The sequence below is a fragment of the Macaca thibetana genome, chromosome 8, assembly GCF_024542745.1.
Source record: "Macaca thibetana thibetana isolate TM-01 chromosome 8, ASM2454274v1, whole genome shotgun sequence".
NCBI lineage: Eukaryota > Metazoa > Chordata > Mammalia > Primates > Cercopithecidae > Macaca > Macaca thibetana.
Window position 1 is genome coordinate 21,716,441 of NC_065585.1, and position 14,442 is coordinate 21,730,882.

At 39.1% G+C, this 14,442-nt stretch overlaps 1 protein-coding gene across 2 annotated transcripts in view; it reads left to right on the forward strand.

Annotated features, from left to right (window-relative positions):
* The window catches only part of ATAD2 (ATPase family AAA domain containing 2), an 84,893-nt gene that overhangs the window by 9,458 nt on the left and 60,993 nt on the right, over positions 1–14,442 (forward strand). For both annotated transcript variants that reach the window (XM_050801510.1, XM_050801511.1), the window contains exons 2-3: positions 6,775–6,923; positions 14,227–14,276. In XM_050801510.1, the coding sequence (XP_050657467.1) occupies positions 6,775–6,923; positions 14,227–14,276 (199 nt within the window). The remainder of the gene's footprint in view (positions 1–6,774; positions 6,924–14,226; positions 14,277–14,442) is intronic.

Genomic DNA, 14,442 nt, shown 5'->3' on the forward strand with positions numbered 1-14,442 from the left:
GATTAGATGACTTCGATTTAATACCTATGCTAGTCTTCCTTAGGAAATAAGATATATGCAAGATAATTCATGTAGAGATGTTTATAACATCAGAAAAAATTGCAGGCAACCTAAATATAATACATTCAGCAATTTGTTAAATAGATTCATGTAATGGCTGAAATACTATTCATTAAATTTTTAGAGTAATATTTAATGACATGAAAAAATGTTGATATTGCCAGAAAAAACTTATAAAACATATATAGTATTATCTCAGTTTTTAAATCATGTAAATATGTTTGCATAGAAAAAAATGGTTTTTGCACCAAGAGATTAAAAGAGGTTGTCTGTGGATGGCTGAAATTAAGGGTGACATTTTCATTTTTCCAGTTATAATGGGCATGTATTGCTTTTATTTTTATATTGCTTTTGTTAGAACTGTTTTTGAAAGATACAGTTAAAATTTTTTTTATTGTATACTCTATATAGGGGACTCCCCCAAAACATTTTTTTTCCCCACATTGTTGAGTCTTTCTTGCTGCCTAGTGCTTATTTGGAGAGAATGACAAGGCATTCACTATGCAAATCAAAGATTCTCTTATATCACTTACAAGATTGTCTTCCAAGTTTCTTAGGAAATGTTTTTTCCTAGTATTATCCCCACCCACCCCTTTTCTTGTTTTGTAAGGAAACAAAATCTTTTTTTATCCTCAGGAATGTGGTAGCATTTATTTTCTTTTTTAATGTACCAAAATATACATAACATAAAATTGACCGTTTTAACCATTTTTAAGTATATAGTTCGTTAAGTACATTCACATTGTTCTGCAACCGTCAGCACCATCCAGCTCCAGAACTTTTTCATCTTCCAGAACTGAAACTCTGTACCCATTCAGAGTACTGAAACTCTGTACTCCCAGTTCCTGTCTCCTTCTAGTCCCTGACAACCACTATTCTACTTTCTGTCTCTGAATGTGACTGTTCTGTGAATCTCATATTCCTAGAGTAATCATATTTGTCTTTTTTTTTTTTTTTTGATATGGAGTCTCACTCTGTTGCCCAGGCTGGAGTGCAGTGGTGCAATCTATGCTCACTGCAACCTCCGCCTCTTGGGTTCACGCCATTCTCCTGCCTCAGCCTCCCACGTAGCTGGGAGGCGCCTGCCACCGCGCCCGGCTAAATTTTTGTGTTTTTAGTAGAGACGGGGTTTCACTGTGTCAGCAAGGATGGTCTCGATCTCCTGACCTCGTGATCCACCTGCCTTGGCCTCCCAAAGTGCTGGGATTACAGGTGTGAGCCACCGCACCCAGCCTTGTCTTTTATGACTTGCTTATTTCACTTGGTGTATCTTCAGAGTTCATCCATATTGTAGCATGTGTTAAAATTTCCTTTTTTTAAAAAAAGGAATGATATTCCATTGTATGGACCACGTTTCGTTGGTCTGTTCATCTGTCAATGGACACTTGGGTTGCTTCCCCTTTTGGGAATTGTGAATAATGCTGTTATGAACATGAGTGTACAAATATTTGTGCAAGTCCCTGCATTTGCTTCTTTGGCTATATACCCAAAAGTGGAATTGCTGAATCATACAGAAATTCTGTGTTTAACTTTTTGAGGAATTGCCTTACTATTTTACATTATCACCAGCAACACACAAGGATTGCAGTTTCTCTGCATCCTCACCAGCAATTGTTATTTTCTCCTTTTTTGGTGTGTGTGTGAATAGCCATCCTAATGTGTATGAAGTGTTATCTCAATGTGGTTTTGATTTGCGTTTCTCTAATGACTAGTGATGTTGAGCATCTTTTCATGTGTTTATTGGCTATTTGTTTATCTTTGGAGAAATCTCTAGTCACATCTTTTGCTTATTTTTTAATTGTTTGCTTGTTTTGCAAAGGAGTTCTTTAAATATTCTGGAGAGATATATATATATGTGTGTGTGTATATATATATAAAACCCTATATACCTTATCAGTATATGATCTGCAAATTTTTTTCCTATTCTGTAAGTAGCCTTTTCACTCCATTGATAGTGTTCTTTGTGCATAAAGGGTGCTCATTTTGATGAGGTCTAACTTAACATACTTTTATTTTGTTGTCTGTGCTTTTGGTGTCATCTAAGAAATCATTGCCAAATCCAATGCTGTTTTCTCCTAAGAGTTCCTAAATTGGTTTTTAGTTCTTTATTCTCTCATACAGTTTTAAGTTATCATTCTCAACTTCCCCCTCTTTTATTTATTTCAAAGGATGTAATTTCTGTCATCTTTTGATGTTGACATTAAAAAGAATAAAACTATTATGTCAGACTTTACGTGTATCCACTGCATTCTAAAAACCAGTTAGTTGATATGTTGTGGAACATTTAAAAATAAGAACATGAGCAAACTCTTAGCAGACAAAGTTTACCTTGATTCTTTTTTTCTCTCCTTTAATTTGCATTTTCAGTCCACTTAACCCGCTGCATTTTATGTTGATGTGAAATTTTTTTCCATACAAGCCGTTTATTTGAAATGCCAACTATATGTAAGACAGTCAGTATTAGCATGCTTATCAATAACAGTAAAAAAATAGAACCAGTGAAAACCTCTGCGTAGCTGTAATGGTACTCAAAAGAGAATTGTATCCTTTAAAAATGTTTTACACAGGTGAATTCAAGTTTGGAGGTACCTAAATAAAAATACTACGTATTTCTTTAAAAACTTTTATATGCAATTAAAGTATAAACAAATCGTACAAAGTACTGGTTATGCAGGTTGTAGACGACACTTGAATAGGACATGAAATCAGTTTAAGAAAAATTTCTGAGCCTTAGAGGGCTTCTGAGTGCCAAGAAATAAAACGTTTGTGGGTGGAGTTGTTAGAATTAATGCTCTGTCAATCAAAACAACAAGAACATATTATCTACTTGGATTTGAAATGATAAAACATAGAAAGTAAGATTTTAAAAATTATTTCACTAATCTCTGTATCATTCCAATTTTGTGAGCAAGAAAAGTAAGATTTTATTAGCTCTCACATGGTTGAAGTTCCCTTACCCACCCAATTAGTTCATGTATCTGTGGATGTATCGTAGTTATTGCTAAAGACAGTGCTCTCTTGAAAATGCCTGGCATGGGCCTGGCACATGGGTGCTCATTACATACTCTTCTTGCTTTCTTGCCTCTGGGATGGGGAGACACTGCACTGCAAAGGTAGCCCCTCCATTCTGAAGACATTGCTAGGAGAGAGTCTGGACTTCTACCTGTGACCAGGGTGAAGGGAAAATTCTTGCCTTGTCAGAGATGGATCAATGACTATGAAAAACCTACCCTGTGATCTTTTTCAGTCTAAGCATTAAAAGCTTCTAAAGCAAAACAAACAAGCAAAAAATCAAGACTGTGTTTTTGTGTATCAGTTCCATTGTTTTTATAAATGTAAGTATTGTTCATATAAGTAAGTAGACAGTAATGAAAGGAGTTATGCTTAGCAGTGCCACTCAGTTTTGTTTTTGTTATGCATCAAAAATCACTTGCCAAAAATGATTTTTAATGTTCTTTTAGCTTTATTAGGTCTCCTTTCAATTTTATTGAAAGCAGAGAATTGAAAACCACCTAATAAGGGAAGGTATTTGTTGTCTTTCTTTAGTCATTCAATTTTTTTTTTCTTTTTTTTGAGATGGAGTCTCGCTCTATCACGAGGCTGCAGTGCAGTGGCGTGATCTCAGCTCACTGCAACCTCTGCCTCCCAGGTTCGAGCAATTCTCCTGCCTCAGCCTCCCAAGTAGCTGGGACTACAGGCGCGCGCTGCCACACCCAGCTAATTTTTGTATTTTTTGTGCAGATGGGGTTTCACCATGTTAGCCAAAATGGTCTCTATCTCTTGACCTCGTGATCCGCCCGCCTCAACCTCCCAAAGTGCTGGGATTACAGGAATGAGCCACCACGCCCAGACTATTCATTCAATTTCTTAACACCTACACCAGTGTTTTTCTTTGGCTTTGTGAAAGTTGTTAATACCTTGAAGTGTCTACAATAGTGACATTCAGAATGGGTGAGAGATAGAACTTTCTTTTTTTATTTTATTTATTTATTTAGATTTAATTTTATTTATTTTTAAAATTATAAGTTAAATTTAAGTTCTGGGGTACATGTGCAGAATGTGCAGTTCTGTTACATAGGTATATATGTGCCATGGTGGTTTGCTGCACCCATCAACCCATCATTTACATTAGGTATTTCTCCTAATGCTGTCCTTCCTCATGCCCCCCAGTCCCCAAAAGGCCCCAGTGTGTGGTGTTCCCCTCCCTGTGTCCATGTGTTCTCATTGTTCAACTCCCACTTACGAGTGAGAACATGCAGTGTTTGGTTTTCTGTTCCTGTGTTAGTTTGATGAGAATAATGACTTCCAGCTTCATCCATGTCCTGTAAAGGACATGAACTCATCCTTTTTATAGCGGCATAGCATTTCCATGGTATATATGTACCACATTGTCTTTATCCAGTCTATCATTGATGTGCACTTGGGTTGGTTCCAAGTCTTTGTTATTGTGAATAGTGCTGCAGTAAACATGTGAGTGCATGTGTTTTTATAGTAGAATGATTTATAATCCTTTGGGTATATACCCAGTAATGGGATTGCTGGGTCAAATGGTATTTTTGGTTTTAGATCCTTGAGAAATCGCCACACTGTCTTCCACAATGGTTGAACTAATTTATACTCCCACCAACAGTATAAAAGTGTGCCTATTTCTCCACATCCTCTCTAGTATCTGTTGTTTCCTGACTTAATGATCACCATTCTAACTGGTGTGAGCTGGTATCTCATTGTGGTTTTAGAACTTTCTTTTTTAAAATGGAGAAAGGCAAATGAATGGGATGCCTTGTGCCTTTTCAGGCTGATCAGTTTTAAGAAAAAGGACATGAAAGTTGATAATTTGGAAGTAGATTCCCTTTAAATATTCCTAGGAAATTGGAAATATTCCTTGGAAGTTTTCCTTGGAAAATGGAAAAAAAAAGTCGTACATTACACTACACTGATCTAAGATGTAAATATTTGTCTTAAAAATAATACACCACCCAAGGTGTAAGTATTCTTTTTTCAAACATCCTCAAATATAGGTACACTGATAAAGATGGTGACAAATCATACACATCATTTACTATTTTTGAAGTACCTATCTAATTTTTACACAGATTATTGTGGCATAAATATCCTTTTTATTGTGAACCAACCAAATATTTTGCTCAAATCAAAAATAAATGCCCAGATAAAACAACATTCAACAATAGAGTAAAGCCAGTCTGGGATGTGATCCAGGGACTCAAATGTTTGGTGTTTTTTTCCTAAAGCATTGCCTGTTTTTCTAAACTGATCAGTTTTCAGAGTAATAGGGCATAGAATTATAGAGTTGTTAGGACCTTTGACTTTGACTTCTGTCTTTGATTTGTTTGTTTATGACAGAGTCTTGCTCTGTCGCCCAGGCTGGAGTGCAGTGGCACAATCTCTACTTACTGCAACCTCCGTCTCCTGGGTTCAAGCAATTCTCCTGCCTTAGCCTCCCAAGTAGCTGGGACTACATGCACACGCCACCATGCCCAGCTCATTTTTGTATTTTAGTAGAGACTTGGTTTCACAATGTTGGCCATGGCCAGGCTAGTCTCTTATCCTGACCTCAAGTGATCCGCCCACCTCGACCTCCCAAAGTGCTGGGATTACAGGCATGAGCAACCACGCCTGGCCCTATCTTTTTTTGTTTGTTTTGTTTGTTGTTTGTATTTTAGATACCTTTGACTTACAATGTGAAAATACTCTATGTGATTTCAGAGCGGTGTATGAGCTTTGCAATACTTTATGACAGAACCTCTAGCTCATAAAGCAGCCCATTAGTTTCTAGTCTATTTATTGTACTAAAATGAAGTTACATAGAGCTGTATGGTTTTTACAACAGATTAACATACTTAAACAGTTTTGTTTTGTTTCGTTTTGTTTTGTTTTGTTTTGAGGCAGGGTTGTTGCCCAGGCTGGAGTGCAATGGCTCGATCACGGGTCACTGCAGCCTCCACCTCCCAGGCTCAAATCATCCTCCCACTTCAGTCTGCCAAGTAACTGGGACCACAGGTGTGCACCACCATGCCTGGCTAATTTTTTTGCAATTTTAGTAGAGATGGGGTTTTGCTACGTTGCCCATGTTGTTCTGTTACTTGTGAGCTCAAAGCAATCCACCTGCCTAGGTCTCCCAAAATGCTGGGATTACAGGCATGAGCCACCGTGCCCAGCGCCTAAACAGTTTTTTAATTCAGCTGTTGCATTATCTGGGTTAAACTGGGCAAAATATATAGTAATAACTCTTTTTCATTGTTCAAGCCAAAATCATAATTCTGATGGACCAGTTATTTTGAGATTGCTGCTGGTGGTTAGGTGGCAGTATTTTGGTGAGTCTGTATCTTTCTTAGGTCTTTCTAACTTCCATAGCCTTAAAATAAATGAGTACCTACTATAATAAACTATTACAACTTTTTATCAGTGGTGGAAAACTTTACTGTCAAGACTACTTTTTATAAAGTGGTTATGAACTACTTGTTATGAACTATAAACCAGTAAATTTTATTAGCTGCTTCATAGACATTGCTGATACTTGTTTATCATGAAATAGTTATTCTAGATACTAACTTGTAGTTTCTTGGGGAGATACAAAATGATTCTGCACAAAAAGCAGTTGTTACTAACTTGTAATCAGAGAATACTCTTTGGAGGAATTTAAATTGGGAGTTTTGTAAAGAAAAACTTATATGGCTTTCTTAATTTTTCTTAAAGGATGGGTCATCAGTTAAGGAAGTTGGAACCTACCACCGGACACGTGCTTTAAGAGCTTTGAGAAAAGATGCACAGAATTCTTCAGATTCTAGTTTTGAGAAGAATGTGGAAATAACGGAGCAACTTGGTAATGGCAGGCATTTTACAAGGTAATACAAAATGGTTGAACACTAATTCAAAATAGTTTTAAAGCAGTAATTTAGGATTTGCATTTAATTTTTGAACTGTATTTTTGACTGGTCATCAAGGTTCCAGGGCCATAACATGTAGTTTATTTGAAAATAAATGATCACAAGTGAGTATTACTAAATAAAAAATTAATATGTGACTGGGTGCCGGTGGCTCACGCCTGTAATCCCAGCACTTTGGGAGGCCGAGGCAGGTGAATCACCTGAGGTCAGGAGTTCGAGACCAGCCTGACCAACATGGAGAAACCCCATCACTCCTAAAAATACAAAATTAGCTGGTGGCGCATGCCTGTAATCCCAGCTACTTGAGAGGCTGAGGCGGGAGAATCACTTGAACTCGGGAGCATTTCAGCCTGGGAAACAAGAGCGAAACTCAGTCTCAAAAAAAAAAAAAAAATACGTGGCCAGGCACAGTGATTCACACCTGTAATCCCAGCACTTTGGGAGACCGAGGCAGACGAATCACGAGGTCAGGAGTTTGAGACCAGCCGGGCCAATATGATGAAACACCATCTCTACTAAAAAAAAAAAAAAAATTACCTGGGCATGGTGGCACGCACCTGAGGTCCCAGCTACTCGGGAGGCTGAGGCAGAAGAATTGCTTGAACCCAGGAGGCAGAAGTTGCAGTGAGCTGAGATCGTGCGACTGTACTTTAGCCTGGGCAACAAAGCGAGACTCCATCTCAAAAAAAAAAAAAAATTTAATATGTACCTATTCATGCTTTTATTTTTTGAAGATGATACCTGTGATACGTATGAGTACAGCTAACAAGGTAGGCTGATGTAGGATCAGTTCTCAGGTATTTGAGTATCTAAAGAGACCTTTTGTGACTATAACTTAGGTCGTGATTTATGGCCTCACTTAATAGTCTATACAAAGCCTTCATTCATAATCGTAGTTCTGTTTCTGATTGCTTGCTATAAAGTTTTTTTTATCAATTCTGAGTCATTTATGAATTTCTATGTGTTGGTGTAATTTCTAAAGCAGTCTGTACATACGGTTTTTTGGTTTTGTTTTTAGTCTAATGAGGTGGCATGAAACCCATTTTAAACTCAAGAAATCAATTTTAGTGGATCAGGTAGTTTGGCTAAATTCATGGAACTGGAATAGCTTTGGTTCAGGGCAAAAAGCCCTAATTAGAGTAAAATTTGTTTGATGAAATAATTGTTTTGGCTGGGCACCATGGCTCACGCCTGTAATCCTAGCACTTTGGGAGGCCAAGGCAGAAGGATCACTTCAGTCGGGGAGTTTGATACCAGCCTGGGCAGCATAACGAGACCCTATCTCTACAAAAAATAAAACAATTATCTGGGCATGGTGGCACACACCTGTAGTCCCAGCTACTGTGCAGGCTGAGGCAGGAGGATCACTTGAGCTGGGGAGTTCAAGGCTGCAGTGAGCTGTAATCACACCACTGAGAGTGAGGCCCTGTTTCCAAAAACAAAGAAAGAATCGTTCTTAGATTACTTATAAATAAACAATTTGTAATGACCTAGAAGACTGAAATCCTCCTGCTCTTAAATGGAATTTTGATTTTTTTTTTTCTTTCTTTTTTTTTGAGACAGAGTCTCGCTCTGTTGCCCATGCTGGAATGCAGTGGCATGATCTCGGCTTACTGCAACCTCCGCCTCCCAGGTTCGAGCGATCCTCCTGCCTCAGCCCACCTAGTAACTGGGATTACAGGCACACACCACCATGCCCAGCTAATTTTTGTATTTTTAGTAGAGATGGGGTTTCGCCATGTTTGCCAGGCTGGTCTCGAACTCCTGACCTCAGGTGATCCACCCACCTCAGCCTCCCAAAGTGCTGGGATTATAGGCATGAGCCACCATGCCGGCCTGGAATTTTGATTCTTTTATTTTGTATGCCATATTTTCTAGATAAGCAAGGTTATGCCCTTTTGAGTTTTTAATTTTTTTCTCAGCTATTTCATCATTCTTTTAATATATATTTTTTAATTTGCATCTTATTTCATCCATTGTTTAGGGAGTGTTTTATACTGTATTTTATGAAATCAGCAGTTAAAACATACGACAATGTTTATGGGACACTAAAAAAAAAACACAGTTGCCATCAATAAGACACATTCCAATTTCGGAGATGTTAAAATGGGGGGAAATGTACAACGATGAAGTACAATATAAACTAGCCCGATATTTCTGAAATTTGAAGTCTTAAGGTTTATTCTTCTGGGGTAAGGTAGTGGTCCGTTAACTGTCTCTGAGAACTTAAAATTGTTTTTCACGATCTGAAGAAAAAAATAAACATTTTAGGCCCCCTAAATTGTTACCTTATAGAGAATTGCCATAAAATCTGAGGCCATACATTTGTGTTTACAGTTGAATTGGCACCAAGTAGTACTACTTTAGTTATCTTAGATTAATGAGATAAGAACAGAATTAGACCTGAATTCATAAATAATGCATCTGCTTCTGTATGAAAGGCAATGTGATGTGATAGCATGACATACTATTTAAATAAATGTTTGGCACACTTCCAATAAAGAGAAGTGGATGAGTTGCCTCATCATGGTACCAGCAGTATATAGTAAATATGATACACAACATGCCAAACTCGAGAGAAACTGATAGCAGTCAATACCACATTCATACACCAAATGGTTATTTCGTTTTAGCAAAACCCCTTATTACATTAATTGTTTAATGGTTTTATAGTTTTATTTGTCTAAAACTTATAGATGAACTTCTATTTAGTTTGGTTTACATAGTCATACAAAAAAATTAATGTTGGAAGTCCTGTTTTTACCTTTGAAAGGATCTGTACATTATTCAAGTTTATAAAACATTGTACTTGGCTTTATGTTAGAAAGGTTTTAAGGGTGTATAATAAAATAAATGCTTTCTATCTGGATTTAAAGAAGAATGACTTGGTATTTTTAATTAGATTACTTCTAAAATATAGAATTTCTATCCTTTTTATTAATTATTTTTTTCTTTATGAGACTATTACCTTGCTCTGTCACCCAGGCTGGAGTGTAGTGGCACGATCATGGCTCATCGTAGTCTCAACCCCCCCAGGCTCAAGTGATCCAGTGGTCCTCCCACCTCAGCCTCCCAAGTAGCTGGGACTACAAGTTTGCACCACCACACCTGGCTCTTTTTTTTTTTTTTTTTTTTTTTTTTTTTTTTGAGACAGAGTCTCACTCTTTGTCCAGGCTAGAGTGCAGTGGCACAATCTTGGCTCACTGCGACCTCAGCCCCCTGGCTTCAAGTGATTCTCCTGCCTCAGCCTGTGAGTAGCTGAGATTACAGGCATGCCCTACCACACCCAGCTAATTTTTGTATTTTTAGGAGAGATAGGAGTTCACCATGTTGGCCAGGCTGGTGTAGAACTCCTGACCTCAAGTGATCTGCCTGCCTTGGCCTCCCAAAGTGCTGGGATTACAGGCATGAGCCACCACACCCTGCCTCATTTTTAAATTTTTTGTAGAGATGGAGTCTCACCATGTTACCCAGGCTTGTCTTGAACTTTTTTGGGCTCAAGCAATCCGCCCTGCCTCAGCCTCCCAAAGTGCTGGCATTACAGGCACTAGCCACTGTGCCTGGCCATATTAATTTCTTAATAACAGCTTTATTGAGATATAATTTATACACCATACAATTCACAATTCTAAAGTGTACAATTCCATGGTATGTGTGTGTGTGTATTTTGTTTTTTGAGATGGAGTCTCGCTCTGTCAACCAGACTGGAGTGGAGTCTTGGCTCACTGCAACCTCTGCCTCCCAGGTTTAAGCAATTTTCCTAACTCAGCCTCCTGAGTAGCTGGGATTACAGTCATGTGCCACCATGCCCGGCTTTTTTTTTTTTTTTTTTTAGGCAGAGTTTTGCTCTTGTCGCCCAGGCTGGAGTGCAATGGCATGATCTCGGCTCACTGCAACCTCCGCCTCCCGGGTCCAAGCAATTCTCCTGCCCCAGCCTCCCGAGTAGCTGGGACATGCCACCACGTCCACGGTACAGAGTTCCTGTACAAAAATCCTCTCCCTACATTTAGGTCATTATTACAAATAGTGATGATTATTTTGCGTAATGGTAACATCAGTATCTGTTTGCATAAGGCTTATATAAAAGAGCCTACAGTATTTTTGAGTCTTTTTTCATATACTTTCCCTGTTTCTTTTTCACTGTTGTCAGCATGCCCAACTATAGAAATCTCTTTATTTCCTTCCTTTTCATTCTTTTTTTTACTCTTTGTTTTCAATCTACTTGAGGCTCAAAGACCAGAGGATCAAGATTCTTAGAGAAAGACAGAAAGATATGAGTAACTGTGTCATGAGGGCAGGATCTACATACTTACTTGATCCTGGGGCTCTTAACTAGGGTACAGTGATTATGTATAGTCTTCACAGAGGGTACACAAAACCTCTGAAGTAATGTTTAAACTTGTGTATACCGTAGCTTTCATCAGATTTGCAGAGGTTGACAAAGTCCAGCTGCATATTTTTGTAAATAGTTTCCTTGGAACACTGCCATGCCCATTCATTTTGTGTGTGGCTCCTTTCACCCTGTAATGTTAGGTAACTGTGACAGAGGAGACTGTATGGCTCACAAGCTTAAAATATTTACTGCGTAGCAATTGAAGGAGAAGTTTACCAACCCTTGGAAGGTCGCTTTCCTCCTGCAGGCAAAAAGAAGGCAGTGGGGGTGGGTGGTTCAGAAAAATAGTGCTTTAGTCATTCTATTTCTAGTGTCTGAAAGGGGCCTGGTTTATAAAATGTATACACCTCCCTCTATAAAGGGAGGAGCTCCTTTATGAGAAAAGTCTGTGAGCCTTTGAAGAAACTATAAGCCTTTACCTACTCAAAAGTTTGTTTGTTTTTTGAGATGGACCCCGTGCTCTGTTGCCCAGGCTGGAATGTAGTGATGCAATCTTGGCTCACTGCAGCCGCTGCCTCCCAGGTTCAAATGATTCTCCTGCCTCAGCCTCTTGAGTAGGTGGGACTACAGGTACCTGGCTGCCTTGTTTTTTTTTGTTTGTTTGTTTTGTTTTGTTTTGTTTTTTTTAGTAGCAATGGGGTTTCACCATGTTGGCCAGGCTGGTCTTGAACTCCTGATCTCAAGTGATCCACCCACCTCAGCCTCCCAAAGTGCTGGGATAACAGGCATGAGCCATTGTGCCCAGCCAGAAGTTTTTATTTTCTTCTTAATTCTTACCTGTCTTCCAAGAGAGATGAGGAATTAGTGAAGACTTACTTTGTTAATGAGAATATATAAGTTAACTCATCTGGGAAAGATGGTTTGATTTTACTTTAAGTTGTATTTGAAATTCCACATACAAACCAGCTCACTTGCAAATGGCTTGATACATAGGTCGATTAACAGATGCAGCCTAAGTATGGAAAATTGAGTCACTAAAAACAAATTAATGGCACATACTGTTTTGCTTAGATGTTTTTTGTTTTTTTTTTTTTTTTTTTTTTTCGTGGCAGGGTCTCACTCTGTCGCCCAGGCTGGAGTGCAGTGGCGCGATCTCAGCTCACTGCAAGCTCTGCCTTGCAGGTTCACGCCATTCTCCTGCCTCAGCCTTCCCAGTAGCTGGGACTACAGGCGCCCAGCACCATGCCCGGCTAATTTTTTTGTATTTTTAGTAGAGACGGGGTTTCACCATGTTGGCCAGGATGGTCTCAATCTCCTGACCTCATGATCCGCCCGTCTTGGCCTCCCAAAGTGCTGGGATTACAGGCGTGAGCCACCGTGCCCGGCCCCCTCATCTTTTTTCTAAAACTCTACTAAGCAGCCGGGTGCGGTGGCTCACGCCTGTTATTCCAGCACTTTGAGAGGCCGAGGCGGGTGCATCACGAGGTCAAGAGATCGAGACCATCTTCGCTAACACAGTGAAACCCCTGCTCTACTAAAAATACAAAAAAAAATTAGCCGGGCATGGTGGCGGGCGCCTGTAGTCGCAGCTACTCAGGGAGGCTGAGGCAGGAGAATGGTGTGAACCCGGGAGGTGGAGCTTGCAGTGAGCCGAGATCACGCCACTGCACTCCAGCCTGGATGACAGAGCGAGACTCCGTCTCAAAAAAAAAGATGAGGGAGATACTTTTTTATAGAGCTTGGAAGATGTTTCCAATTCACAGATTGTGTTTGCCAGTTTGTAGATGGAATAGATCATTTACAAATGGGACTATTTCTACATGTGAGTGAAAATCATGCATATAAAGATTGTAGCCAGCAGGTGTTTTTAAAAGACAATTAACATATCACTAAGAGGCATTAGTTGTGTTTATAGTAATAAATTTCTCAAGGATATGGGACCATTATACCCTTGTGTCACAGGTCTTGATTTTGCTCGGTTTAGTTCAATGTTTAGTTCAGCTCTACTTAAATACTTAAGGATTTCATTTCATATTTCAACACGCTTTTGATATATTCTGTTTAGCTAAGAGTTATTACATATATCATTGAACTTCAAATCAGAGATCTTAGGCTTTGTTTAACTGTATTTAACCATAACTTATATAAGCATACAGATTGTCAAGCTTTTTTTTTTTTTGAAACAGGATCTCGTTCCATCGCCCAGACCAGAGTGCAATGGCGCGATCTTGGCTCACTGCAACCTCCACCTCCTGGGTTCAAGCGATTCTCCTGCCTCAGCCTCCTGAGTAGCTGGGATTACAGGCACCAGCCACCACGCCCAACGAATTTTTGTATTTTTAGTACAGACAGGTTTTCGCTATGTTGGTTAGGCTGGTCTGGAGCTCCTGACCTCAGGTGATTCACCCACCTCGGCTTCCTAAAGTGCTGAGATTACAGGCGTGAACTACCTTGCCTGGCCTATTTTTTTCAGTATATTTTAAGTTTTTAGGTGTCTTAGTATTTGTTCTCCAGGCTGATTTAACTTTTTGTCTTGTTTGTAGTGTTATGGAATATAAGAAATACAGTTATGTCAGTTATAGCCAGGTATGGTGGCTCATGCCTATAATCCTAGCACTTTGGGAGGCTAGGGTGGGAGAATTGCTTGAGGCGAGGAGTTCAAGACCAACCTGGACAAAAAAGCGAGACCTCTCTATCTCTACAAAAAATGTTAAAAGTTAGCTGGGTGTAGTGAGGCATGCCTGTAGTTCTACTACTGGAGAGGCTGAGGTGGGAGGATTGCTTGAGCCCAGCAGTTTGGGGCTGTAGTAAGTCATGATTGTGCCACTGCACTCCTGTTGGACGATGGAGTGAAATCCCATCTAAATAAATAAATAAAAATAAAGTTATGTCAACTGTTTTGAATTCATCTCATTTTTTAAAATATAGGCAGTTGGCCAGACAGCAGGCTGATAAAAAAAAAGAAGAGCGCAGAGAAGGTAAGTACTGTTAAAGGCATTTCAGATCTTAAAATATGTAATTAATATTCTGTTTACCGGTTTCTTGAGGTACATACAATAAATTTTACATATTTAAAGTGTATAATTTGTTAAGTTTTAACGTAAGTATATGCCATGAAGCCATCACCACAATATGATAGTGAAG